At 43.6% G+C, this 27,387-nt stretch overlaps 1 protein-coding gene across 1 annotated transcript in view; it reads left to right on the top strand.

The window, feature by feature from the left end:
* The first annotated feature begins 2,155 nt into the window (after window positions 1-2,155).
* POLR3B (RNA polymerase III subunit B) overlaps window positions 2,156-27,387 on the top strand; it is a 179,488-nt gene continuing 154,256 nt past the window's right edge. Inside the window, exons 1-8 of the mRNA XM_073621205.1 lie at window positions 2,156-2,308; window positions 8,154-8,186; window positions 9,904-9,960; window positions 22,667-22,731; window positions 23,778-23,853; window positions 23,939-24,039; window positions 24,833-24,924; window positions 26,632-26,749. Coding sequence (XP_073477306.1) covers window positions 2,237-2,308; window positions 8,154-8,186; window positions 9,904-9,960; window positions 22,667-22,731; window positions 23,778-23,853; window positions 23,939-24,039; window positions 24,833-24,924; window positions 26,632-26,749 — 614 coding nt within the window. The 5' untranslated portion in view covers window positions 2,156-2,236. The remainder of the gene's footprint in view (window positions 2,309-8,153; window positions 8,187-9,903; window positions 9,961-22,666; window positions 22,732-23,777; window positions 23,854-23,938; window positions 24,040-24,832; window positions 24,925-26,631; window positions 26,750-27,387) is intronic.

A 27,387-nucleotide genomic window follows, 5' to 3' on the forward strand; every position in this document is an offset into this window, starting at 1 on the left:
CCTCATCAGTGTCACCTAATCATGCCCATAAGTGCCGCCTCATCAGTGCCCATAAGTGCCACCTCATCAGTGCCCATCAGTGCAGCCTATCAGTGCCCATCAGTGCTGCCTCATCAGCGCCCATCAGTGAAAGAGAAAAATTATACTTTACTGACAGAAACTAAGAAAAACTTTTTTTTTTTTTAAATTTTTTTCAAAAACCCAGGAGTGATTAAATACCACCAAAAGAAAGCGCTTTTTGTGTGAATAAAATGATAAAAATTTCACATGCTTACAGTGACCGTGCAATTGTCATTCAAAGTGTGACAGAGCTGAAAGCTGAAAAATGGCTTGGGCAGGAAGGAGGTGTAAGTGCCCAGTATTGAGGTGGTTAAAGCTTTTTGCCCACTAGGCATGCGCGAGTTGCGCTGCATCCTGTGAATGGTGTCTCAGCCTTTTGTATACCTCCCAACTTTTTGAGATGGGAATGAGGCTACAAGCCCAACTCCAAAGTCGCACGACTTTCAGTGCAACTTTGGATTCTGACTATGATACAACTTTGATGTGACTTTTTACACTCTGTGGCAATGATGCTGTATCAAAGTCAGACCAAAAGTAGTGCGGGAACCTTTTCTAAAGTCAGATAGACTTGTTTAGCATCAGTTAAGACAGCTCTCATAGGGAAACACTGAATTTCATATGTCATCCGACTTGGGGTCTCACAAGATGGATCCTATGTCGCATCAGTGTGAACCGAGCCTCAAGGACACCAATCAGCAAAAGTATGTAAGGTATAGAGCACACCCCCTGCCATGCCCCCTAAAGGAAAAAAATACAAAAATAAAGATTAGTTAAAGAGGTTGTAAAGTCTCAAGGTTTTTCACATTAAAGCGGAGTTCCACCAAAAAGTGGAATTTCCGCTCATTTATCTCCCCCTCCAGTGCCACATTTGGGGTGGGGGTGGGGGGAGCAGATACCTGACAGGTAAGAATGAGCTCCGGCGTGTTGGCACACCCCACGTGCAGAGCCCGCCAGGAAGTCGGTACTGTGCTGCGCTAATCACAGGCAGTGAGACATTGTCCCGCTGCGTGGCTGCAGAGATCGGGAAATGTCTCACTGCCTGTGATTAGCGCAGAGCAGTGCCGACTTCCTGGCGGGGTCTGCACATTGGCTGTGCGAACACGCCGGAGCTCATCCTTACTGACAGATACCCTTCCCCACTTCTGGAAGACTGGGCCGTGGGGCATTACATCAGCTCATTTGTATTGGTATATTGTTTGTACTCACATATTTTGATCCAATAAACTGAGATTGAACTGAAAACGCGCAGGTAGAAATGCATTTGTACGCATCCGTACTGCATTTCTGTGGTGTGAACTGGCCCTTAAGACGTATATAAGGATGAGCTCTGGCGTGTTCGCAAGCTGCACGTGCTGAGCCCGCCAGGGAGTCGGCACTGCGCTGCGCTAATCACAGGCGGTGAGACATTACCCGATCTCTGCAGCCACACAACGGGAAATTCTCACTGCCTGTGATTAGCGCTGTGCAGTGCCGACTTCCTGGCGGGCTCAGCACGTGCAGCTTGCGAACACGCCAGAGCTCATCATTAGCCATATATGTTTGCACATTTTATGCATGTGTTTGATTCATTTGTAGATGAGTTTAGGGTGGTAGTTATATTTCTTTGAATTTGTTGCACATGTACGCAAATGTGAGAATTTGCAATGTTCATGATTGACTTAGCTACACACTATTTTTGAATGTTTTATGTCATTTGATATCTATACTTTAGATTAGTTTAGAAGGTTTGTTGTTATTATTATAAAGTTAGTTTATATACAGCACAGAGAACTTTCACGTATATACAAAGTTAGCTGCAAACTCTGAAGAAACGCTAGGCGGAGGGAAAATTACTACTGTATTCTGAAGTAAGGATAGGAATGCGGAAGCAGAAGCGGACATATTTAATCCAGGCAAGACAAGTAGACAAGTGTAACAATGCAACATTCTAGTTCAAATAAAGCTCGTGTGTATAGTTAGGGTCTGCCTAGATATAGACTGGCATTGAATAGGTGTTCTTATTTTTTTCTAGCGTGAACGTGTAGGGAATCTACCCTCATCAAACATGGCCGCCTAGTGCGTTCTATGGGACTAGAGAGAGGCGGAACGTTCACTGCTCGGCTCCTGAGCTGGTGGGAAGGTTTTAGGCGGCGCACTGCTCAGTCTTCCATGTGTTGGGGCTGCAGGAGAAGCTGACATGGAGGTATTAGAAGAAGAGTTTGGAAATCTCAGCCAGCAGCAGCTCCTAGCTCCTGTGGACACAGTGGAGGTGAGACCACGGGCTGCTTTTCTTCTACCTGCATCTGCCATATTATTGTATGGACATGTTCTTATTTATGCATTGTTTTACTATGTTGATATGCTGTCAACCAACATGTAAATTGTTTTGTAGTAATAATATTATTATAACTTAAGACCCACAAGTTCTGTATGCTCTGTGTTAATAATCGACACACATGTTACAATGTGATTGTACACTCTCTTTTTATCTATTGTTTCGGCTACAATCTGATTGGGTAGTTTAGGTAGGTTGTCATATTATATTGTTTTGACAGATCTAAATTTAACTGTACTGTCAGATTGTTATATTGTAAAGTTTACCATACGTTCATCTAATGCACAAATTGTAAATAATGTTTTTGTTCGAGTGTGATGGTGTTAAATCCTATAGAGAGTTTTTTTTTTATTGCTGTCTGTCTTCCATTGGGGAGATTTTCCTTCACTTCCTGTCTGGGAGACACAACAGGAAGTGAATCTTTCCAAAGGGAGTTCATTTAGCTGTTGCTGGAACTTATGCCCCATAGGAAGATTTCACTCACCTCTTCTTCTTTTGATTACAACTGTAAAATGTTGGACTTTCCATCAATTAGGTCGTGAAACACTCAACAAGAAGAACTCTGTGGTGTTATGTGGTTCCTGTTCTCATCTGAGTGCTGTCTCTCTTGTAGCTTGATGACTGTGACTTTTTTTTTTTCCAGGCAGAATTGCATGTTTTTGGCCCCATAGACTGCAATAGGAATAAAAAAAACTGTCAAAATGTGTTGTTGCATTTTTTTAGACGTTTCCATAATAAAAGTCTATGGGGACAGAAAATGCATGTGCCTGCCTCAGAGAAGCTCCTGTGTGGCACATCACTCCTTAAAAAACGCATTTAACTCACTTAGATACGCTAAATGTGCGTGGCGCTTTACTGTCCCAATGGCTATGGTAACCCAGACAGGTAGAGAAGGTAAATCCTAGACAAGAAACAAACCTGGCAGGGCTTCTAACCAATCCTTACTAAAGCAAAGTTTTGGCGTTTATATGCATATTAGTAAAAATATTTTTCTATCGTCACACTTCACCTCCCTTTTTTTTTTTTCCCCTTTTTAAAATTAATTAAGCGTTGTACTCGCAATTAGGGCCCTATGCATTCAGGGCCCAATGCCCATAGTGCAGAAGACCTGAGTCCCCTTGCATTTGTCCCTAAACACACGAGGCTCTAAACGTGGGGACCACTCAGTACGGTGTTCAGCCACAGCCTGGCATGGACTAGGCTTTCAAAGGCTGCAGGCAGTGGGGCTGGATGCTGCATCTAGATCAGGGTTCTTCCAGAGGTTGCCGGCGGTTACTTGAGCAATTTCTGCCTCTTAGATACATTCTCACTGACACCAATGATCCTTTTAGGGCCCTTTCACACTGGGGCGGTTTGCAGGCGCTATTGCGCTAATAATAGCGCCTGCAAACCGACCCGGAACAGCCGCTGCTGACTCTCCAGTGTGAAAGCCCAGAGATATTACCAGAGGGCTTTCACACTGGAGCGGTGCGCTAGCCCCGAGGGCTTTCACACTGGAGCGGTGCGCTAGCAGGACGGGAAAAAAAGTCCTGCTAGCAGCATCTTCGGAGCGGTGAAGGAGCGGAGTTTATACCGCTCCGCTCCTGCCCATTGAAATCAATGGGACAGCGCGGCTATACCGCCTCTGCAGAGGCGCTTTGCGGTGGTTTTTAACCCTTTCTCGGCTGCTAGCGGGGGGTAAAACCGCCCCGCTAGCGGCCAAATACTGACGGTAGAGCGCCGCTTACAATAGCGGCGTTTTACCTCTGACGCCGCTCCCCGCCCTAGTGTGAAAGGGCCCTTAGCTATCTGTACGGGGCTAATTCATCCCAATGACCACAAGTGTAAGGAGCATTTATCCCACTGACCATCACACTAATGTATCATGAGTTGTAGATATAGCCTTTTTCTTAGGGGTTCCCTAAGACCGGAAAATTATTTCAAGGGTTCTTCTGTGTTAAAAAGTTTGAGAAAGGCTGGCCTTGTGTGCAAGAGACCTTAAAGTGTTATTAAACCGTCATTATAATATGTATGTAGCATCATACCTCTTGTACGTTTGTTGTTGCTATCCCCTTTTGTCTCTGCAGCTATTATTTGCTGCATAATCATGTCTGCCAGTAGGGTGGCTACACTTCCATGCCAAGTCTCCCTGGAGCAACCCTGACGTAAACATTCCCAGCCAGGTTATTATTATTATTAATAATAATAATATTATTCAGGATTTTTATAGCGCCAACGTATTACGCAGAGCTTTACAATATAAAAGGGAGACAATACAGTTATACAATAAAATACAAGATGATTGAGAGGGCCCTGCTCAGAAGAGCTTACAATCTAATAGGGTAGGTTGACAAAGGTGTGGGAGGAGGGACCAGCTAAAGCTTTATTAGTGTGAGTATGTATGCACATTATGGGCACTGATTAGTATTTGAGTTTGCACACATACTCATTATTGACTGGACGCAGGCGACTACCTGATAGTATTACAGGGGGCACACAAGCATGTTATGGACTGGACATAGGAGAGCACCTGATAGTATTACAGGGAGCACACATGCATATTATACACAGGAGTACACCTGATAGTATTAGAGCAGGCACACATGCATATTATTAACTGGACAAAGGGAGTCACCTGATAGTAATTAGGCACATGTGCAATATCAACTGGATGTAGGGGGCCACCTTTTATAGCGTTAGAGCGGACATACATGCACATTAGGAGCTGGATTCAGGAGGCCACCTGATAATGTTAGAGTGGGTACACATGCACGTTATGGGCTGGCTGCAAGGAATCATGGGACATGGAGTCTCAAAGCAGTAGGACACATGATCCAACAGTGAGGACTTCCCAGTCCAGAAGTTTGGGGAAGTGCCGCAACAATAGAACCAGCCGCACAAATTTTAAGTGGGCAAACGTACGTTTTTAGGACAAAATACTGCTGCATAGCCTGGTGATTGCTAATAGAAGCAAGGCGCTAAAGGGGAAACATGCTTATTACCGTGAGTGTTTAATACTATTTTAAAGTGTAACAAAAGTACATTTTTTTTTTTTTCTTCATTTTAATAGTAGTGAAGGGTCAGCGCAGGGTGAAATAATAGTAATACTGCTAAAAATAGGTAATATATTTTCCTTTTTCAGCAGTGTCTGGATTTACAGGGATTATCTTGCCCTATAAAGTGGATGGCAAATATTCGCCTCTCCTGCCCGTGCCAGTTCATATCAGAGTCACACATTCCACGCTCCTGTGCAATTCAGTGTGATGCAATTTTCAGCCTATTCATTGGAATTCCCCGGATTGCCGCAAAAGTAGTGCATGCACTACTTTTAGACCCCTTTCACACAGGCAGTTTTCAGGCGTTTTAGCACTAAAAATGGCGCCTGAAAACTGTCTCTCATGCCTCCCCAGTGTGAAAGCCCGAGTGCTCTTGCGGGACGGGAAAAAGTCCTGCAAGCAGCATCTTTGGGGCGGTTTGGGAGCGCTGAATACAGCGCTCATACACCACCCCTGCCTATTGGAATGAATGGGTAGAGCTGCTGAAGCGCCATAACACAGGCGCTTTTAACCCCTTCTTGGGGGTTAAAAGCGCCCTGCTAGCTGCCAAAAAGCGCTGCATGCTAATGCATCCGCCGCCCCAGTGTGAAAGCAGCCTTAAGGCCCATACACACGATAGGACTTTTTGACAACAAACATGCAAATTAGCTGTTTTAAGGCAACATCCTACCGTGTGTACGCTCCATCGGACAAACTTTTTCGTTTTTCATCGGACAAATGTTGGCTGTGCAAACAGACAAACTTTCCGGCAACAAAAGTCCTATGGTGCAAAATCCTATAGTGTGTACACAAGTCCATAGGACTTTAGTCCAAAGTACAAACACGCATGCTCAGAACCAATGCAAAAAATCAGACAACACAGAAGTTGACCAAAAGGTGGCGGTAAAGTGCTTAAAAACCATGTGATTTGGTGAAAGTTGGCTGAAAATTCTTGCAGTGTGTATACTTAATTAGTTTACGGCCGATGCCCTTTGTACAAAAATCCACAGGAAAGTTTGTACAAAGTCCTATCGTGTGTATGGGCCTTTATAAGGGTAACTGGTTTGCATTGTACTGTGGTTTTCTGTGCTATGTTCTCATGTGAATGGGCCCAAAAGCCTCTACCCAGATAGCAAGGACAACTTGCCACGAATTTGTGGCAGTGTTGAATTTGTAAGTCTTGTTAACTTGCTGCACATTTTTACTGTTAAGTTGTACACGTGCAGAGCACTTGAAGCACAAGTTCTAGTTGACACTTTTCCAAATTAGCCACAGTGACCCCCTGTGGTGGGATGACTATTGCACAACATAACTGAACCAGAACTTGCAGAATATTTGCAAAGAAAGTTGATCTGGAACCATGCAATGCAGACTTGCAATTGTGCAACAAACTTGTGAAGCCAGGCAAGTCTAGCAATAGCTTAGCAAGTCATTTTCGATTTGATTGTAGCCGTATTAGTGCAATTGTGACAGAGAAAATTGAGTACTGTCCGTGATACTTTTTTTATTTGCACTAACATACAATTTTTCAGGACAAGCTTTCGGGGTATGTCCCCTTCTTCAAGGTCCAAGCAGTACTGATTCACAAATTTTTAAGCAGAATGTTAAAGAAGAAGAAAAAAAAAAAAAAAAAAAGAGAAAACCAAACACATACAAATCAATGGTAATAAAGATAGCAGCAGAGTTAGTGAGATAAGACAGAGGGAGAGCTAGGGGGGGATGCTAGTCACAGAGCTGTCGTAAAACTTTAGCATAATGTGTAAGGAAACCAATATCTAAATTCAGGCCATTATTCTTCGTGTCAAAAAGAAGTATCATTCTTAGTTCAAACGTTTTCCTTTCCTGGATAGTTCTGAAATTCCCTTTAAGAACTAAGACATTGAGGTCTTCTATAGTGTGGTCCGGTTGTGAGAAATGATGTCCCACAGGTGTGCATAAACTGTCTTCTTTATGTTCTTTGATGGTATGTCTGTGCAAATTCATCCTCGCTTGCAACTTCTGTCCTGTTTCACCAACCTGGGTACCTGAAGAAAGTGTCATGTCAGGAGTCGGCGCTTCCTTCTCCCAACTCCTATGTCACTACTGTGTCTTGTAATTATATTGGAGTCAGTGGGATGAACAACTGAGTACAGTGTCAAAGACTATCAAAGATTCTTCAGGTGGCAATGTCTCTGCTCTAGAAGGAGCATTCGGCAACACATGCAACAGTAGAGATTAGCATTTACGATCTTTAGGCTGGGTTCACACTACTGTGCAGAGCGGCTCACAGCAAGGGTCCGGTGCATCCCTGTTCCCCATTTTAGGGTCGAATCGGGCCCACGTTTTTGGCTGGATTCAGACCTGAAACGGACCAAAAGACGCACAGGACTCTTCTGCAAACCACTCCACAGCCCTTCTGGAGCTGTGTGAACCGGTTCCATTGAGAGCTGTCTCCTGACATGCGAATTGGATGTGGGAAAAACGCACATTCAATTCGCAAAAATGTGAACCCGGCCTTTTCCCCACATTTTATTTTAGCGATAGTCTCTTTAAGCTTCTGTAAATGTTGGAAATGCTCTGCATGTTTTTTTTTTTTTTTTTTTTTTTTTTAACTCTGTAGGTAAACTACAATCAGGATGTCGGCTCTAAAAGCTACACCTTTAAAAGAGAGTCAACAATCGCAGCTCCAACTTTAATATCCATACAGCTTCAGCTTCTTGCCTGTGGATGTCTTCTGCAGTTTGAAGATGCCCTTGTATTTAAATATATTTTTTTTTCTCTTGCAGGAAAAATGGAAACTGCTTCCAGCATTTCTCAAGGTAAAAAAAGACTGATTTCCATTGTGCACAAGTACAACATTGTTACTTTCAACCTAATGCCCCATACACATGAGTGGAATTTCCCTCGGAAAAATCTTGGATGGTTTTTCTGACGGAATTTTGCTCAAGCTTGGCTATCGACCGTCAAGAACTTGGTGACGTACAACACTACAACGAGCCGAGAAAATGAAGTTCAATGCTTCCGAGCATGCGTCAAATTGTTTCCGAGCATGTGTGGTTTTTTGCGCGTCGGCATTGCATACGGACGAACGGAATTTCCGTCAAGAACTTTTTCCGTCGGAAAAATAGAGAACCAGCTCTCGGTCTTTTGCTGGCGGAAATTCAGACAGAAAAAGCTGGATGGAGCATACACACAGTCGGAATTTCCGACCAAAAGCTCCCATCACACTTTTTTTGACGGAAATTTTGACCGTGTGTATGCAGCATAAGAGTATTACTCAATACCTTGTAATTTAATCATGGATTTCTGCAGGGTCTTAAGGCTAGATATAAACACATAAAGATGTCTTTCATTCAGCATGTGGAAAATCAATAGATTCCTCCATCTACACTGAAAAGTGTGGAAGAAGGAATTTCCTCTGACAGCTGTTAAGGCAACTGCAGCACCTGCGGCTGCCTGCATACCTGAATGGTGACTGCATCTGACAGGAGTTGCTTTTCAGCCAATAATTTCTAAATTGACATTTGTTGACCCGATGGGGCTAACCACTGCCGATTCAGCAATTTCTCTTCATTTTTTTTTTTTTTTTTATTGCTGCTTGTGACCTTGAAAAGTTTCCTAGATTTTTCCATGCTGCCACTAAAACAGAAAATAAATTACATTTCCTCAATTGGGATGCAGATTGCAGTAAAAGTCTTACAGGTGTTCTAATCTTTATTAATGTTCAACAAAAAAACATAAACAGTCAGCTCCGTGAAACGTGAAAGTTCTACCTTGGAGTGAAGCTGCGCACACACTGCGAGGAATAAGGCTATGTTTCCACTAGTGCGTCCCCAAAGTCGCGCGATTTTGCCGCGATTTTTTACCGCGACTTTTTACCGCGATTTGAAGCAATGCCTGTATCTATGGACCTCAAGTCGCATCAAAGTGGGACCAAAGTAGTGCAGGGACTACTTTGAAGTCGCACAGATATGAACGGTACTCATTGGAAATCATGGGATACAATTTGTCATGCGACTTTTCAGTCCCAAGTCGCATGAAAAGTCGCACTAGTGGAAACAGAGCCTAACTGTTCTTTTAGATCTACAGGAGAGTAAAAGCACTTTTACTTCCCTGATTCCCCCCCCCCCCCCCCCCCCACTCACCTGGCAGGCTGTGCTTCCCATGCTTCGTTTGTAGACGGTGCTTTGGCGTCTCCATTTCTAGTGCAGGGCCATTGGACTCTGCATTGGTCTTGTTGACATCAAGACTTTAGACCTCTGGAGTATAGAGGAGAAGAGACTATAGGGACAGGTCTAGCAGTGCAGGGGAGCGGAGGAACCAGTCCCCTAGACCTAAACAAGCTCTTACCCTTGCAGGTTGGGGTCAGCTTTACTGCAAGGTAGAATTTTATTTCCTGGAGTTGTACTAAAAAAACAAAAAAAAACAAAACAAAACATTTTGCCTTTTGATATGCAGATCATTATATTTATTTTCGTGTGTCAAAGGAAGATATGATTGTAAATTTCCTCTTCTGCCATTGTTTGCTCCTGATAGGTGAAAGGTCTTGTGAAGCAACACATAGATTCTTTCAATTATTTCATCAATGTGGAGGTAAGTGTGGTGTGTTTGTGTGTGCGGTTTGTTTTTTGTTTTTTGTTTTTTTTTTTTTTTTTTTAATTTATCTTTATTGTTAAACGGAGTAATTTAGTGGTGCAAAAGTACTCGGCAGCCATTTTGGCTTTAGAGACGAGGGGTCTAGTTGGCTCCACCTTAAAGGCTTGTTTTGCACCATGCAGGCTTGATGCAGGGGCACATGATTAACAATGTACACAGCTTTCATGCATTTTAGTGTGGGTGCTGGTGTGAACAAGCCCTAAATTTGCCTTGATGTCCATTAGGCATTGCTCAATAGAGCAACAGTATGTGAAAATACTCCTTATCTTTTGTTTATAATTTTTATATGATCCTTTTTATTAGAATACAGAATTGTAATATGATTACGTACTTGTAATAAGGTGATCAGTAGGATGATATGATTAAAGAAAGTGTACAGTATTTATAAAGGAAGCCTGTACTAAGAGAATATAAATGCTTTCCTTATGAAAATGCTTTTTGCCTGCTTCTCATGCTGATCCAGTGGATTCAGTACTTTGGTACAATGCCTCAGAACAAATATAAATCAGGAATTCTGACTTTCTAGTCGAAATAGTTCTTAGAGGTCAGAGACTTTGAAAGCATCAAAGCCATAGACAGCCAGAGAACTAGCATTGTTTGCCCTGGTAACCCTTGTTCAGCATCAGTAACCCAAATATCTCTCTGCGTTCAGGTTTCTTTGAGCGTGATCCTTGACCCAACCCATACGTTTACCCCTTAATATTTATGCGAAACCAACGAATAAGTGTATAATTATTTCTTTCTTGGACACAGAGCCACAGTAATTACTGATGGGTTATATAGGTATCACTGGTGATTGGACACTGGCACACCCTATCAGGAAGTTCAACCCCCTATATAATCCCTCCCCCTTGCAGGGATACCTCCGTTTTTACGCCAGTGTCTTAGGTGATGGACGTGTAAAGATGCCCTGTGCTGAGCTCCAAAGGGAATATCCTAAGATCCTATACTGGGGCAAGCCAGGCGAACCGGATCCATTCAAAGTGTCTTTTCATGGCCGAATTGAATGGTACCCGGGCCTCGTGTCTGAAGAAACAAGGTTTTACCCGTAATGCTTCTCTTTTTAGAGAGCTGGACACCGCAGATCAGAAAATGGCTTTAAACTTCCTAATTTCTGGCGAGGTGCTTTACGGTCCCAGAACTGTTGGATCCCCCTACTGATGGGGGCCCCAGTCTCTGACGGTTTTTTAAACGGAGCCCACCGTGAGAGGTGAAGATTGGGTCTGTGTAAACAGCACCCTGCGGCTGGATAAGGTAAGAGGAGATTCCACAGAATTTTTGAGTTCTAGTGGCTTTTCTCCTTTAAGGTAAATGCATGCTATGCCTATTGTGACCACCGGGGGCTGCCAAGAGCACAAACCTACACATGCTGACTCTGTCTCAGGTGTTGTAATCGCTGTTTATGTCCCAGCGTCTCAAGCAGGCTGCAAACAGGTAAGGTGGAAAGGGGGATTTCTCATGTTTGAATGTTCCCCCCCAGGCTAGAGAGGGGCCACAGGGGTCTAGAAAGTGGTTATACCACCCGGGCTCTGCGGCCTAATGGCCACCATCTCTCAAGATAGCCGTTCAGGCAGATCTTGTTACCAGGCTCCCCCCCCATCCCCAGCCTTTCTCCGGAAGCATGACAGGAGAGTCGGCAGCGCGGGAAACGCTCGTTTTTTTCAAAACTCGAGGGGGGGGGGGGGGCGGTAGAGGAGGGGGCGGGACATCAGCACAGAGTGCTTAGACTCCCACTCAGGCCAGCTGCAGGCTATTACAGGCACTCTGTACAGGTGCACTCAGCCTTCTGAGAGACACAGAGCTGACGGTCGCATGTAAGGTGGGACACAGGCATTCTCCTAGGCAGCATTTACTGAAGTAACACCAGACTGAGCATTGGGTAGCAAGGCTTTTAGCCAGACTACATCGCTCAGTGGGCAGTGTTCATTTGTATACCTCACACCTTGTTGCTTTGCACTATGGGTAGAAGAGGTTCAAGCACCCCAGGAACCAGAGACACTAGGGGATCTCGTTCAGGTTCTGAGGGCCCCCTGTCGGCAGCATCCTCCCCCCCCTAAAGATGGGCCAGGGACGGCTAGCCAGGGGGAGTCATCGGGGTCAGGGGCTACACCTGCTTCTGGCACTTCAGCCCCTGTATATATTACACAAGAGGTTTTTTCCTCAACCATTAATGGTCTAGAGGAAAGATTAATGGCCGTGATTACGTCTTCACTCAGTGGAAGAAAACGCACTAGGCTTTCCTCTGTTCCCCAAGACCCTCAGACAGAGGAGCTCTGGGATAAAGGAGATGAATCCCTTTCAGAGGATCGGGATGGGATGGATGATTCCTCTTCGGGGGATTCAGGTGGAGAGGGACCCTCTGTGACTTCCCAAGAGGAGAAAGTCTTAGTGCAGATCCTCACTGGATTGGTCCGCTCCACATTTAAGTTGCCCATACCTGAAACTGCTAAAGAATCCTCTTCTGCTTTGGAGTCACTGAAACCTTTCCAAGCAGCACATGCTTTTCCTGTTCATACTTTACTTGAAAAGCTTATTTATTCTGAGTGGGATCACCCAGACAAACGTTTTTTTCCGCCAAGAAAGTTTTCAACACTTTATCCGATGGAAGAAAAGTTTATTAAAATGTGGGGAATACCGGCTATTGATGCCGCCATTTCCTCCGTAAATAATAGCCTGACTTGTCCTGTAGACAATGCTCAGATGCTCAGGGATCCTGTAGATAAAAGGATGGAATCCCTATTGAAGGATGTTTTCTCCTTAGCAGGATCAGTGGCCCAACCTGCAGTAGCAGCGATTGGAGTCTGTCAATACTTAAGAGACCATGTTAAGCAGGTCATCAAAGTATTACCTGAACAGCAGGCCCAGGGGTTTGCTAACCTTCCAGCGGCCTTATGCTTTGTGGTTGACGCCATTAGAGATTCTATCGTGCAAACCTCCCGTCTTTCACTGGGGTTGGTGCATATACGTAGAATCCTATGGTTGAAAAATTGGTCAGCCGAAGCACCATGTAAGAAGCTACTGGCTGGGTTTCCATTTCGTGGTGCAAGGTTGTTTGGAGAGGACTTGGATAACTATATCAAGAGAATCTCTTGTGGGAAAAGCACTCTCTTACCTGTCAAGAAGAAGAGTAAGCGTCCCTCTTTCAAACGGACTCTTTCCCCAGCGCCGGGGGCTTCAGTCTCCAGGCAGTCTCGACGGCCAACTCCATCGGGGTCCAGAGACAAGAGTCAACCCCAGGGACAAAAGAAGTCCTGGGGAAAGAAGCCTACTAGGCAAAACACTAAGACCTCTGCATGAGGGGGCGCCCCCGCTCACTCGAGTGGGGGGAAGACTGCGACAGTTCTCAGAGCTCTGGCAGGAGGACTTCCAGGACAGATGGGTAATCTCCACGGTAACCTTAGGGTACAAGCTGGAGTTTCAGGAATTCCCCTCTCCTCGGTTCCTCAGATCAAATGTTCCCAGAGACCCAGAGAAGAAGCAGTCGCTCCTTCTAGCGTTAGAGCGACTTTTGTCGCAGGAGGTCATTATGATAGTTCCCGCAAAGGACCAGGGATTGGGCTTCTATTCCAACCTTTTTACGGTCCAAAAGCCAAATGGGGATGTCAGGCCCATTCTGGACTTAAGGGATCTGAACCGATTCCTAAGGATTCAATCCTTCCGCATGGAATCAATTCGAACAGTAGTTCCCACCCTGCAGGGAGGAGAATTTCTTGCATCAATAGACATCAGAGATGCATATCTGCATGTGCCCGTTTTTCCTGCTCATCAGAAGTTTCTGCGCTTCGAGGTAGGAGGGCGCCATTTCCAGTTTGTGGCTCTGCCTTTCGGGATAGCCACTGCACCTCGAGTGTTCACAAAGATCTTGGCTCCTCCTCTGGCCAGATTAAGGGCTCAGGGTATAGCTGTCATAGCATACCTAGACGACCTGCTCTTGATAGACCGGTCGATAGCCTCTTTGAATGGAAACTTGAGGACCACAGTCGGGTATCTAGAACACCTGGGTTGGATCCTCAACTTGGAAAAGTCTTTCCTAAAACCAGTAAGAAGACTGGAGTATTTAGGTCTGATTATAGATACAAGCCAGGAGAAAATATTTCTACCCCAGGCAAAGATCACTGCTTTGAGAGAGCTGATTCTGACAGTAAGGACCAAGAAGGGTCCCTCAGTCCGCCTTTGTATGAGGCTACTAGGGAAGATGGTGTCTTCATTCGAAGCAGTTCCCTATGCTCAGTTTCACTCGAGAATGCTGCAACACAGTATTCTGTCGACCTGGAACAAGAAGGTTCAGGCATTAGACTTTCCGATGCACCTGTCGCATGCGGTGCGTCCAGAGCCTCAATTGGTGGCTCATACCCGAAAACCTGCGGAAAGGGAAATCCTTTCTACCGGTTACCTGGACGGTGGTAACAACAGATGCCAGTCTGTCAGGTTGGGGAGCAGTTCTGGAACAGGCTGCGGTCCAAGGTGTATGGTCCAAGACAGAGAGGACCTTACCCATCAACATTCTGGAGATCCGGGCGATACATCTAGCTCTAAAAGCCTGGACTATCAGGCTACAGGGTTGTCCAGTCAGGATCCAGTCCGACAATGCCACAGCAGTGGCTTATGTCAATCATCAGGGAGGCACCCGGAGCCGAGCTGCTCAAAAAGAGGTGAACCAGATCTTAGTCTGGGCAGAGATGCATGTGCCATGCATATCGGCAGTTTTCATCCCGGGAATAGAAAATTGGCAGGCGGACTATCTAAGTCGCCAGCAGTTACTTCCAGGGGAATGGTCTCTGCATCCCGACGTCTTTTGGGCCATATGCCAAAGATGGGGGGGGGGTTCCAGATGTAGATCTCTTTGCATCCCGATTCAACAAAAAGATAGACAGATTTGTGGCAAGGACAAAAGATCCTCTTGCATGCGGGACGGATGCGTTGGTGATTCCGTGGCATCGGTTCTCACTGATTTACGCATTCCCGCCTATTCTGCTACTACCACGACTCCTTCGCAGGATCAGGCAGGAAAGGAAGTCGGTACTTCTGGTGGCCCCCGCTTGTCCCAGAAGGACTTGGTATGCAGAAATAGTAAGTATGCCGGTGGGTTCCCCGTGGACCCTACCGGTACGCCCAGACCTGTTATCTCAAGGTCCAGTGTTCCATCCTGCCTTACAAACGCTAAATTTGACGGTTTGGCTATTGAGACCCACGTTCTGAAGAGTCGTGGGCTCTCAGGTCCTGTCATATCTACCTTGATTAATGCAAGGAAGCCAGCTTCCAGGATGATTTATCATAGAGTCTGGAAGGCTTATATAACCTGGTGTGAATCCAGAGGTTGGCATCCCAGGAAATATGTCATAGGTAGAATCCTTGATTTTCTACAGATGGGATTAGAGATGAAGCTGGCCTTGAGTACCATCAAGGGCCAGGTCTCTGCTTTATCAGTATTATTTCAGCGGCCACTTGCTTCGTATTCTTTGGTCCGAAACTTTATGCAGGGGGTGATGCGTCTTAATCCTCCGGTTAAAGCGCCCCTAAACCCCTGGGACTTGAATTTGGTCCTGGCTGTGTTACAGAAACAGCCTTTTGAACCAATAAGTCAGATTCCTTTGGTCTTGTTGACAAGGAAAATAATTTTTCTGGTGGCCATCTCTTCTGCTAGAAGAGTATCAGAATTAGCAGCTCTTTCCTGTAAGGAGCCTTATTTGATTATACACAAGGATAGAGTGGTACTACGCCCTCATCCTAGTTTTTTACCGAAGGTGGTTTCTGATTTTCATTTAAACCAAGACATTGTTCTACCTTCCTTTTTTCCAGATCCCTGTTCTCCGGAAGAGAGATCTCTACATTCGTTGGATGTAGTAAGAGCAGTTAAGGCCTATCTAGGGGCAACTACTCAGATCCGCAAGACGGATGTTTTGTTTGTGCTGCCAGAGGGTCCCAATAGAGGACAGGCAGCGTCAAAAGCTACCATTTCTAAATGGATTCGACAGTTGATCATTCAAGCTTAGGGTTTGAAACAGAAGATTCCTCCGTTTTCAGATCAGGGCACATTCCACAAGGGCTATTGGTGCTTCTTGGGCAGTGCATCACCGGGCCTCTATGGCTCAAATCTGCAAGGCCGCAACCTGGTCTTCAGTTCATACATTCACCAGATTCTATCAGGTGGATGTGAGAAGGCATGAGGATATCGCCTTTGGGCGTAGTGTGCTGCAGGCAGCGGTACAGGGTCCTCAGGTCTGATTGCACCCTACTTGGTCGTGGTTCCCCCCCCCTCAGGTAGCATTGCTCTGGGGCATCCCATCAGTAATTACTGTGGCTCTGTGTCCCGTGATGTTCGAGAAAGAAAATAGGATTTTTTAAAACAGCTTACCTGTAAAATCCTTTTCTTTCGAAGGACATCACGGGACACAGAGGTCCCACCCCTCTTCTAATACACTATATTGCTTGGCTACAAAACTGAGGTATCCCTGCAAGGGGGAGGGATTATATAGGGGGTTGAACTTCCTGATAGGGTGTGCCAGTGTCCAATCACCAGTGATACCTATATAACCCATCAGTAATTACTGTGGCTCTGTGTCCCGTGATGTCCTTCGAAAGAAAAGGATTTTACAGGTAAGCTGTTTTAAAAAATCCTATTTTCTCTTCTCTGTGTCCAGTTGTGTACATTTTCCCTCTCTTCCTTACCTTGGACAAGGGAAGTGTGATGGAATCTCTCTAAACTGAGGGAAAGTTTGGATTAGTGTTTTGTATGACTCCTATGACCATTTATCTATGGTGTTTATTTTGTTTATTAACCCCTTGATTTGGTTTATGTGTACTTTTTTTACTTGTTCATGCTGCTGAACACGTTTTTAATAAATGCAACTGTTTAAAAAAAAAAAAAAAAAAAAAAAAAAAGTGTATTTTCCCAATGTCACTTTTATGACATTTTAATTGCAGTGATTGTAGAAGCAGAAGGTTTTTAATGTTAATTTGTTCTATGCATTAAGATAAAAATCCTTCTGTGTGTAGCAGCTCCCCCCTAAATACTTAACTGAGCCCTATCTCTATCCAGCGATGTGAATGAATGCTTCGGCAGTCTGGGACTCTCCCTCCTGATTGGCTGAGACACAGCAGTGGTGCCATTGGCTCCTGCTACTGTCAATCAAAGTCAGTTAGCCAATCAGGAAAGAGAGGGAGCAGGGTCAAACTGCGTGTTCCATGTCTGAATGGACACACGGACCTTCGGCTCGGGTGCCCCTATAGCAAGCTGCTTGCTGTGGGGGAACTCAAGGAGGGAGGGGCCAGGAGTGCCGATGAGGGACCTAAGAGGAGGAGGATATGGGCTGCTCTGTGCAAAACAACTGCATAGAGCAGGTAAGTAGACATGTTTGCTATTTTTAAAGAAAAAAAAAAGCAAGACTTTAGGATCACTTTAAGTCAAGAAAAAAAAACAAAAAAACTATGTTTTGCTTTTCAGTATGTACACTAGGATGCACAGGAAAACAGATTATTTTCCTGATCAGATAGTATAAAGAAGCCTTTAGAGTGGGTGCATGGCCTGAAGCTGTAACACACTCCACTTGAATACAGAATATGTGCAGTATGCTAGAAGTCCAGATTCAATTTTATTGAAATTTTATGCTGCAAAGGAGACCCATTTCACCAATGTTTCAGGGATGTGTAGGAACCCCTCCTTAAAGTGGTTGTAAACCCTCACATATACCCAGTGAAGGGACTATCCTTAGGTAATGCACAGAGATTATTATTATCATAGAAGATTTATATAGCGCCAACAGTTTGCGCAGTGCTTTACAACATGAGGGCAGACAGTACAGTTAAAATACAAGAGAAATCGACCCTGCTCAGTAGAGCTTACAATCTAGGAGATGAAACAAATCCTCTTCATAAGTTACATAGTTCGTCAGGTTGAAAAAGACACAAGTCCATCTATTCCAACCAATAGAAGGAAAAAAAAAATCCTACAATCCTATACTCACAGTTGATCCAGAGGAAGGCAAAAAACCCAGCAAAGAATGATCCAATTTGCTCCAGCAGGGGAAAAATGTCTTCCTGATGCCCCAAATGTACATTTAGGAAAGAATTCAGTGTGTGTGTTTTTTTTTTTTTTTTAAAGCAATCCACTGACCTGGACAGAACCAGCTCTTGAGGGAGTCTATTCTACATTTTCACAGGTCTTGCTGTGAAGAAACGTTTCCGTATTTGGAGATTTAAATCTTTTTTCCTCTAGATGTAAAGAGTGCCCCCTTGTCCTCTGTGATGACCTTAAAGTGAATAACTCAACACAAAGTTCACTATATGGACCACTTGTGTATTTATACATGGTGATGATATCCCCCCTCAGTGTCCTCTTCTCGAGCAAGAATAAATTCAGTTCCTCTAATCTTTCCTCATAGCTGAGATCCTCCATGCCTCTTATCAGTTTGGTTGCCCTTCTCTGTGGTTTCTCCAGCTCCCAGATATCCTTTTTGAGAACTGGTGCCCAAAACTGAACTGCATATTCCAGATGAGGTCTTACTAATGATTTGTACAGGGGTAAAATATCTCTCTTAGGAGTCCATACCTCTTAATACAAGAAGGGACTTTGCTTGCTTTGGAAACTGCAGCTTGGCATTGCATGCTAGTATTAGGTTTATGATCTACCAAAACCCCCAGGTCCTTCTCCACCATTGATTCCCCCAGTTGTACCCCCCCCCCCCCCCCCCCAGTATGTATGATGCATGCATATTCTTAGCCCCCAAGTGCATAACTTTACATTAATCAACAGTAAAACTCATCTGCCACATAGTTGCCCAATTAAACAGTGCATTGAGGTCGGCTTGTACCTGTCTATCTGCAGATTTCTCTTTTCTACATCCATTCAAAGTGCTGAATTTATGAGCTTGCCTAAGAGTTCAGAAAAAGAGTGCAGAGAGCTGAAGTTACTCTCAGAACTCACCTCACTGAGCTCTGCTAAGAACTGATTGGAGGGAAGGGACACACCCCCCTTCACTCAGGTCACATGAACAGAGCTGAGGCTGTAAATCTGCTGGAGGCCCCTCCCCCGTCACCATTTTTCTCTTGGTGTCAGGAAAACTTGTTAGACGTGATTCATGCTGATAGCAAAGGAATGAAGCAGCAGACAGAAATGACACTCGGTGCTTTTAATTGAGACAAGTACACACGTGCTTTGTTCGTATTTCATGTCTGAGGTTTCCAACCACTTTACCCCTTTCACTGCCAGGTCCGTATGCCGTACGGACCTAAAAAGTGCCCGCAGGTGGCCAAGTCCGTACGCAGTACAGACCTTCTTTCTCCCTTTACTATAACCTTATGGTCAATTCAATGACCATAAGCTTATATCAGAATTGTTCAGCAGAATCTGCTGAACAATTCTATAACTCTGATCAGCGGATTACAACCCTCTGATCAGCGTTACTAACCCCTAATGTGACCGTCCACACCCATGCCGCCGCCTCCCTGTTCCCTGCCACTCCACCTTTCCGCCGCTAACTTTCACTTAGAACTACTCTCCCCTCATATCCCCATTACCCCCCCCCCCCTCCACCTGATCCGACCTCCCCCACCCCCCAGCAAACCAGCTCCCCGCAGCCACTATAGATAGCCGGTATCCCTCCTCTGCTGCTCCTACCAGCTTCAGGTGCTGCTTGGGGGGGGGGGGGGGATCTAGATACCTCTGATCACCCCCTATACTGCCTCTTGCACCCCCAATCCATGGCCGCTCCGAACGGCATCTCTCCTGTCCCTCCCCCAGCCAGAAGCTTCTCCCTGCACAGATCTCCTATGATCTGTCAGGCTGGAGATCGCGGCGGGGGGGGATCGCTGCTATATCCACTGACAATTGATCATTGTAACCATGAGTGTTAAAATGCATCAGACTGTCATTTTATGAATGAATGGGAACTCTATACAGATTCCATCCATTCATGTAAAGTGCTAAGAGAAAAGGACCATCTTCAGTCCCTTTCTCTGTCTCAAAGAAAGAGATATATGGGGGTCTGTTTAGACCTCTGACATCTCACCAAACCCCCCCCTCACAAAAAAAATGTAAAAATTAAAAAAGTAAAAAACAAAGTACGAAAAAAAGTAGCACCTGCATTAACAGAGCCATTACTCCCAAATTTACATCCATGTAGGTCCGCATGCAAGTCCCTGAGCTCACACTGTCTGGTTTAGGATGGTGTACCCACACGGATGTCGGATTGGGAACAGCAGCTATGCCTGTGCAGCGGTTGCATCCCAATTAACATAAATGGGACTGACTGTATGGGGGATTAATGGAACACCTGTGCATCCCTGTGCGGGTAGACATGGCCCTCCATGGACATTATCTTTTAGTATGCCACATATGAACAATGCTTTAGTAGCAATTTAGCAGGATTTCTTATGTTGTGTTATTGTACACTATTAATGATGTATTGTATAAAAGTATTTTTAGCGAAAATATTGATTTGATAAACATTTGCGCAAATATCGCGCTGCCTTTAAAAATCAGTAGCACCTTCTTTTTATTCTGAATGCTGTAAGTGAAAAACTTAAACCTCCAGATTTTCTGAGAAATTTTTAGGTACGTTTTTGATTTTTCACCATTTTGCAAAAAAGGTGCAATGTTAAAAATGTTTTTGTTAATAACTCCATACAGGTTAAGCTTTTTATTACTTTAATAGGGATTTAGCAGGAATTTTGTAAAATTAACTGTTTTTATCTGCTAAAAATGGTTTTAGTGTACTTTTTGCGAATATTTTCAGTTTCACTAAATTCAGTAGCACCTTTTTATTCTAGAGGTCATATGCTTTCAGAAAATATATGGTTTTGGGGGTCTTTCACACATTCTTTAAAGCTGTAAGGGAAAAATGAAAACCTTCAGATTCTTAGAGAAATTTGGATATTTACATTTTTGCGTTCGATTTTCACCAGTTTGCAAAAAGGCGCAATGTAAAAATTACAAATATTTTTTATTTATTACCTCCAATACAGGTTAAGCTTCTATTTTTTTGTAGGAATTTTGTAAAAATCGCTGTGTATTTATCTGCTAATCACGATTTATTTTATTTGTTTGTTTTGATAAACATTTGCGCAAATCTTGCGGGACCTTAGAAATCGGTAGCACCTTCTTTTTATTCTACTGGTCATGTGCTTTCAGAATATATATGGTTTGGGGGGTCTTACAAAGTTTGAAAGCTTTAAGTGAAAAATAAAAGAGCAAAGGAAAAATTGCAAAAATGGTCTGGCCACCTGTGGGTAAAAATGGAGCACTGGGCCTGGCAGCGAAAGGGTTAAGGTAACAACTACGTGTCCTTAAAGTAGCATTAAAGCCTTGTTGTTTTTAAAGCCACAGTCTTTGGTTTCTCTGCGCACCTTTCTTGAACTTCCTGTTGGGGAATGTGCACATGTATTGTCATTTACAAGTCACATGATCCCTCTCCTCAGGACTACATGTCCCATCATCCCTAGTGCCAGGGCCCAAACATGCCCCACCATTTACCAAATTTGGAGCCATGTTCAATTTTAGGCTCCCTGTGTGTGTTGGCAAAGGCGGCATCCTCACATCAGTATGCAAGTTCATTCCCGGAAGTGCGAACAGCAGGGTCGCTTTAGTGGGGCTCCGAAGAAGCTTGCAAGCCAAAGGAGCCCCACTAATTGGGGGACCAGGTGAAACTGACCAAAAATCAATCTGTAAAACCAGAAAGAGCGGTATACAATGCAAGTCTTGAGGTTAGCTTCTGAAATTGCTCATTGTTTCTTAAAAAAGTTGGTGAAATAGTCTCCTTTACTCCATGGGATTTCAGTAACGTTTGAAGCATTTTAGTAATAGGAGAGAAAGGGGAGATATGATTGAAACCTTTAAATATATCAAGTGGGTGAATAAGGTTCAGGAGGGCAGTTTTTCAATATAAAACCAAAATCAACAACACGGGGATATGACCTGAAATCAACTGGAAGAAAGTTCAAAACCAATTTTAGAAAGTAGTATTTTACTGAAAGGGTAGTTGATGCTTGGAATAAACTTCCAGGTAGTGAGATAGTCAACAGTAAATAGCTTCAAACTTGCTTGGGACACACATGGCTCTATACTCAGACAAAAAAGTTAGTGATAATAAAGTCAATATTTTTTTTTCATTAAAAAGTTTTACTTACCTGCTCTGTGTAGTGGTTTTGCATCGAGCAGCCTGGATACTCCTCTTTCTTTCCTCATTGGCCCACTGACGTTGACAGCAGCGGGAGCCAATGGTGCCACGCTGCTGTCTCAGCCAATGAGGAGAGGAGTCCCAGACAGCAGAGTCTCTCATGCAACAACGCTGGATCGAGATGGGGCTCAGGTAAGTATTAGGGGGGCTCCTGCACACAGGTTTTTTATCTTAATGCATAGAATGCATTAAGATAAAAAACCTGCCTTTACAATTACTTTAACGAAAAAAAAACGAAAAACATAAAAAAAAAAATAAAAATGGGGCAGACTCTTTGAACTACTCCTGTCTTTTTCTGCCGTCACTTTTCTATGTGTATATGTTTCTAGCAATAAAAACCTTACGGGGGTTCTAACTGTTCCATACTCTGTCCAAACCTAAAAAAGATTTTGGCTTTAGACGCACTTAATTTTAAGACTTTTTTGCTTTCTCGGGTGTCCCACTGAATAATATTTTGCTTGTATTCTTAGATTAAGAAAATAATGAAAGCGAACGAGAAGGTGACAAGTGACGCAGACCCCATGTGGTACCTTAAGTGAGTAATAGTAATTGTGATGCAAGTAGCTTTAAGTGGCTGGGCTTCCATAGAAACAGAATGTGCCCACAGGGAGCCACCTGTTTCAGGGGAAAGGTTTTAAGAACAAAGATTAGAGGGCCTATATTGAGTTTATGCTGCTTTTTCTGCTGGTGGATGACAAATTATTGTGTTTTTTTTTTTTTAAAGTTATCCTTGCTGCAAGAAGTCCACTACACTTCAGATGTAAATTTAAAAAAACATTGTGACACAGAACACATCTCTAAACGGACACTGACCGGCACTAACAATTTCCAACTGTCCTAGAACAGTGGTTCCTAAGTTATACAATTTTCTGTAGATTTTTTTTTTTTTTTTTTTTTTTTTTGTTCTTCAGATTTACCAAAACTATATAATATAAAAGTAATGTTAAGAGTTTCAATTTGTATGCATTCAGGCAGGCCCTTGCACTACATGGTTTTGGTAAATCTAAAGGAAATCAGACCACAAAAGTTGTATAGTTTGTATTGAGTCTTAGAGGAGGAAAACAAGAAAAAAAATATTCTGAACCAAATGGCTACATGTCCTGCTGGGAGCCGGCTGCTGGCCTGTGGATCCTGCTGGGAACTGGCCGTGGCCTACTCCCAGCTGGACCTATAGGCCGGTGGAGCTCATAGAGCCCTTTCACACTGACAGCGCGGCCGCGTTAGCTGTAAAGTGCCACTAGTTTTATCAGCGCTTTTCGGCTGCTAGTGGGGAGCTTTTAACCCTCGGTAGCTGAAGGGTTAAAAGTGCCACTGCCCATTGATTTCAGTGGGCAGGGGTGCTTTATACACCGTGTAAACACCGCTCCTAAAGTGCCCCAAAGATGCTGCTTGCAGGACTTTTTTTTTAACGTCCTGCCAGCGCACCGCCCCAGTGTGAAAGCACTTGGGCTTTCACACTGGGGCTGCAGATGAGGCATTTTTCAGGCGCTTTACAAGTGCTATTTTTAGCGCTAAAACGCCTCCAGTGTGAAAGGGGGTCCATTTGTTGCCATTAATGTATCTTTTATTTTTTCTTTAAAGGTACCTCAATATATATGTTGGAGCTCCAGATGTTGAAGAAAGCTTCAATGTCACACGGCCGGTGTCTCCTCACGAGGTAAAGGCTTGTATGAAGCTTTTTAATTATTTATTTTTATGTTCACTTTAGGTTTTCTTCTAAATCTTTTGTTTTATCTTCCCAGTGTCGTCTGCGAGACATGACCTATTCCGCTCCTATCACAGTTGATATTGAGTATACCAGAGGAAGTCAGAGGATTATCCGCAATGCTCTACCAATTGGCAGGTGAAAAAAGGCAATGTAGTTTCATAATGTTGTACAGCGATGTTTTTGGATAGGGTGGAGAAAGATTTGAACCCTTCCCTTTTCATAGCTTCCTTCTTGGGGAGATTTCTTCTCACTTCCCGTTCTGGTGCCTGTGCTGGAAATGAATGGGAACTCTTTAAAGTGTCAGTAAATCAAAAACAATTCTTTACAGTTCCATTGTTTTGCCTTTTTTTGTATTGACTGTACATTGAGTTCTGTTGGAAATATCTGCAAATAAAGAATCATTTGTGGATTGCTTCCTGAATGGTCACCAGATCAGGATGTGAACAGAATCTCTCCAGTTGGAATACAACAGCAATAAGCTGAAGTTCAGTGATTTCTGCAAGCAATGTTATGGATACGCCCACAATTTGTTTGCCGATCTTCTGGTTAAAAAAAAAAATAAAGTTTGACCTACTTGCCTGGGATAAATGTGCAGATCAGTATTAAGAGAAAAGTCAAAACTTATCTGAATGCCTGTCCAGGATCCAGCCAGAATTTTTGTATATAGAACAGTAAAGAAGAATGGATGTTTGCTTGGAGTTCTACTTTAGAACCTTGACCTTGAGGTAGTACCACAATAAACCTGTGCCACCTTCTATGAGCCAATGATGCAACTATATAATGATCTGATAAGTCTGCAGTCCTGATAAGCTTCCAGAACTCTTTACACATCTATATTTGTGAATTTCTATATATGTTTAGCTTTATTTTATCTTCATTCTGGTTGAATTACTTTCACTGCAATTTCCATCTCTTTTCTTCGCTGTAGGATGCCGATTATGCTTCGCAGTTCCAACTGTGTTCTTACAGGGAAGACTCCAGCTGAGTTTGCCAAATTAAACGAATGCCCTCTGGATCCAGGTTAGAGAAAACTGTTACTGTTCTGTAGGGAAATGTGTACCTAGATGCATTATAGCAGTGGTCTCCAAACTGCGGCGCCTGGGGCTAGATATGGCCCTTTGCTTGCCTTTATCCGGCCCTTGGGACTCCATTCCTCCCACTGACGCCAATGGTGGGGCACCATTCCTCCCACTGACGCCAGGAAAATTTCCATTCCCACTGGCCATAGTCCAGCCCCCCTAAAGTCTAAACGATGATAAAATGGACCCTTTTGTTTGGAGACCCCTGCTTTAGAGGATGCTGCTTTTAGAAAAAAAGATATTTTTTGCTTGTTGCATACACTTGTGCTGTTGCATGTGTTTTTGTTTTTTTTTTGTTTTTTTTTGCTACTAGCTGAATATTGGACTTAATTGAACTCCAACCTTGTCTTCAGTCTTGCAGTTGTACAGGCTTCTCTCCGATAATGTATTTTTTTTACTCATTTTCTGCAGACTTTGACCTGAACGGCCGCTCCATGTTAACCTATGGAGTGACGGATGTCAGCGGAGACATGTCCGCTGACATCCGACCCCGTCCGATCCGCTAAAAGCAGACGGATGGCCCTACGTCCAGGTCCGTCGCTATCGGATCGGGTGAGATCTGCTGAAAACGGACATGCTGTCCGTTTTCATCTGATCCTTCCATAGGCGGCAGCGCTGCCTGACAAGCCCCTCCTCGCTCAGTGAGCAGAGAGGGACCTGTCATCCGCCGGCTCAGCGGAGATCAACGGACTGACATCCCGCTAAGCCGGCGGACCGAGGGGGGCTCTGTGGAAACTGAGTCCGCCTCGTGTGAATGAGGGCTTATGCATAACCTAGCTCATTCCTCCTCAGCCTGACTGTCCATGGACCTCCCCTTTCATTTATTGTATTTTAGTTCTTTCAGTCATGGCAGCTTAGATCACATGTGCGTGTTACCCCGGGTGATCTGCATGAAAATGCAGCCTGCCTAGAATTGCTGACACCTTTTAGACTGATATCCACCCATCAAGGTATTTTAACATGTGCTGCACCCTGGGATGGGGTAGAGAAGGCAAAAATCTAATCGGATTTAACTTCAGCTTGAAAAGTCATGTCCTAAAACAGCCTCCTAGTGGTTTTTGAAATGTGCTTGGAGCAGCATCGCTCAGTACACCCATATCTCATCAATAAAATGAAAGGCGCACATCTTTTGCGCAAGAAAATAATTCAGCCAATTTTTGTGGGGGGGGTTCTAGGATTACTGTGCATGATTTTTTATTTTTTACTTGGCTAGTTTTTTTTTTTTATTGTTTTATTACAACTGCTGTACACTTTTTATTGCTGTCTGCACGTTCCCATCTGAATGATTTGAAATCGGGGGCAGATTTGGTGCGGTTCTGTCTGCATATTTCTAAATTGCACTAAAATTGCAACAAAGCGTGCAACACACGTCATTTATTCTTAATGGCCCACCAAACAGTGCACCCTTTATTTTTTATTATTTTTTGCACAACAAAACGTGCAAGGCTCAGAGCCAAAATTTGGTCCTTGAGCTTCTTTGGTCTGACAAATGTGCATAGGGCAGCCTATTCAAATGAATTAATGTGACGAATGGTGTTCTTATTTGCATAGTTAACCAAAAATGCGCTCTCTCTCTCATATGGAGCGTATATCAACGTAAAAATGTTTTCCCATTTTTATTTATTTATTTATTTTTTATTTTTTGCAGGTGGTTACTTCATTGTTAAAGGTGTGGAAAAGGTCATTCTAATTCAAGAGCAGCTGTCTAAAAACAGAATTATTGTGGAAGCGGACAGGAAAGGAACTGTTGGAGCCTCTGTTACCAGGTAAATGCAGATCTTTATTTTTCATAGCTATTCAGAATGCTAATGTTATCCCAGTCCTGTGTACCACTCATCAGTTTCTTGTCCATGTCTTTTAAAATATGTTATGGTAACCTAGGCTGACTAGGAACCAGAAATAACATTTTGTCTGATATGTGGTTCTATGCGACCTAAGTGCTATGCTCGTATAATTTCCATAATAACTCATGGCCGAGAGGATTTTGTGCCTTCATACCAGTCGTGATTCTGATTAAAGAACTTTTTTTCATTTTTTTTTTTTTTTTTTTTTTTTATCTGCATTAATAGGACTGTTCATACTATGGTGTTGTGGTAACGTGTTTTATCCCCACCTTACTGCAATGTGTGGCAACACACGTTAAATGCTTTGGTTTGATTTCCATTCTTTTATAGGTTGAATCTAAGATAACGGGTCTGAAAGAAAACTCAAACTGATGCATGAGCAAACCTTAAATGTATATCGATCTCCTTATTTCCAAATCACTGTGTACATATAGAAAGTGCTCTGAGCATCTTGTATTATTAGCAATAAGCCTAACAATGATCCTAACCCTTTCACCTCTTAAAGTTAGAACCATTCAATCTAAATGTCTCTCCAACAAACCTTCTGATGGATGTGTGTT

Source organism: Aquarana catesbeiana, linkage group LG03, assembly GCF_042186555.1.
Source record: "Aquarana catesbeiana isolate 2022-GZ linkage group LG03, ASM4218655v1, whole genome shotgun sequence".
NCBI lineage: Eukaryota > Metazoa > Chordata > Amphibia > Anura > Ranidae > Aquarana > Aquarana catesbeiana.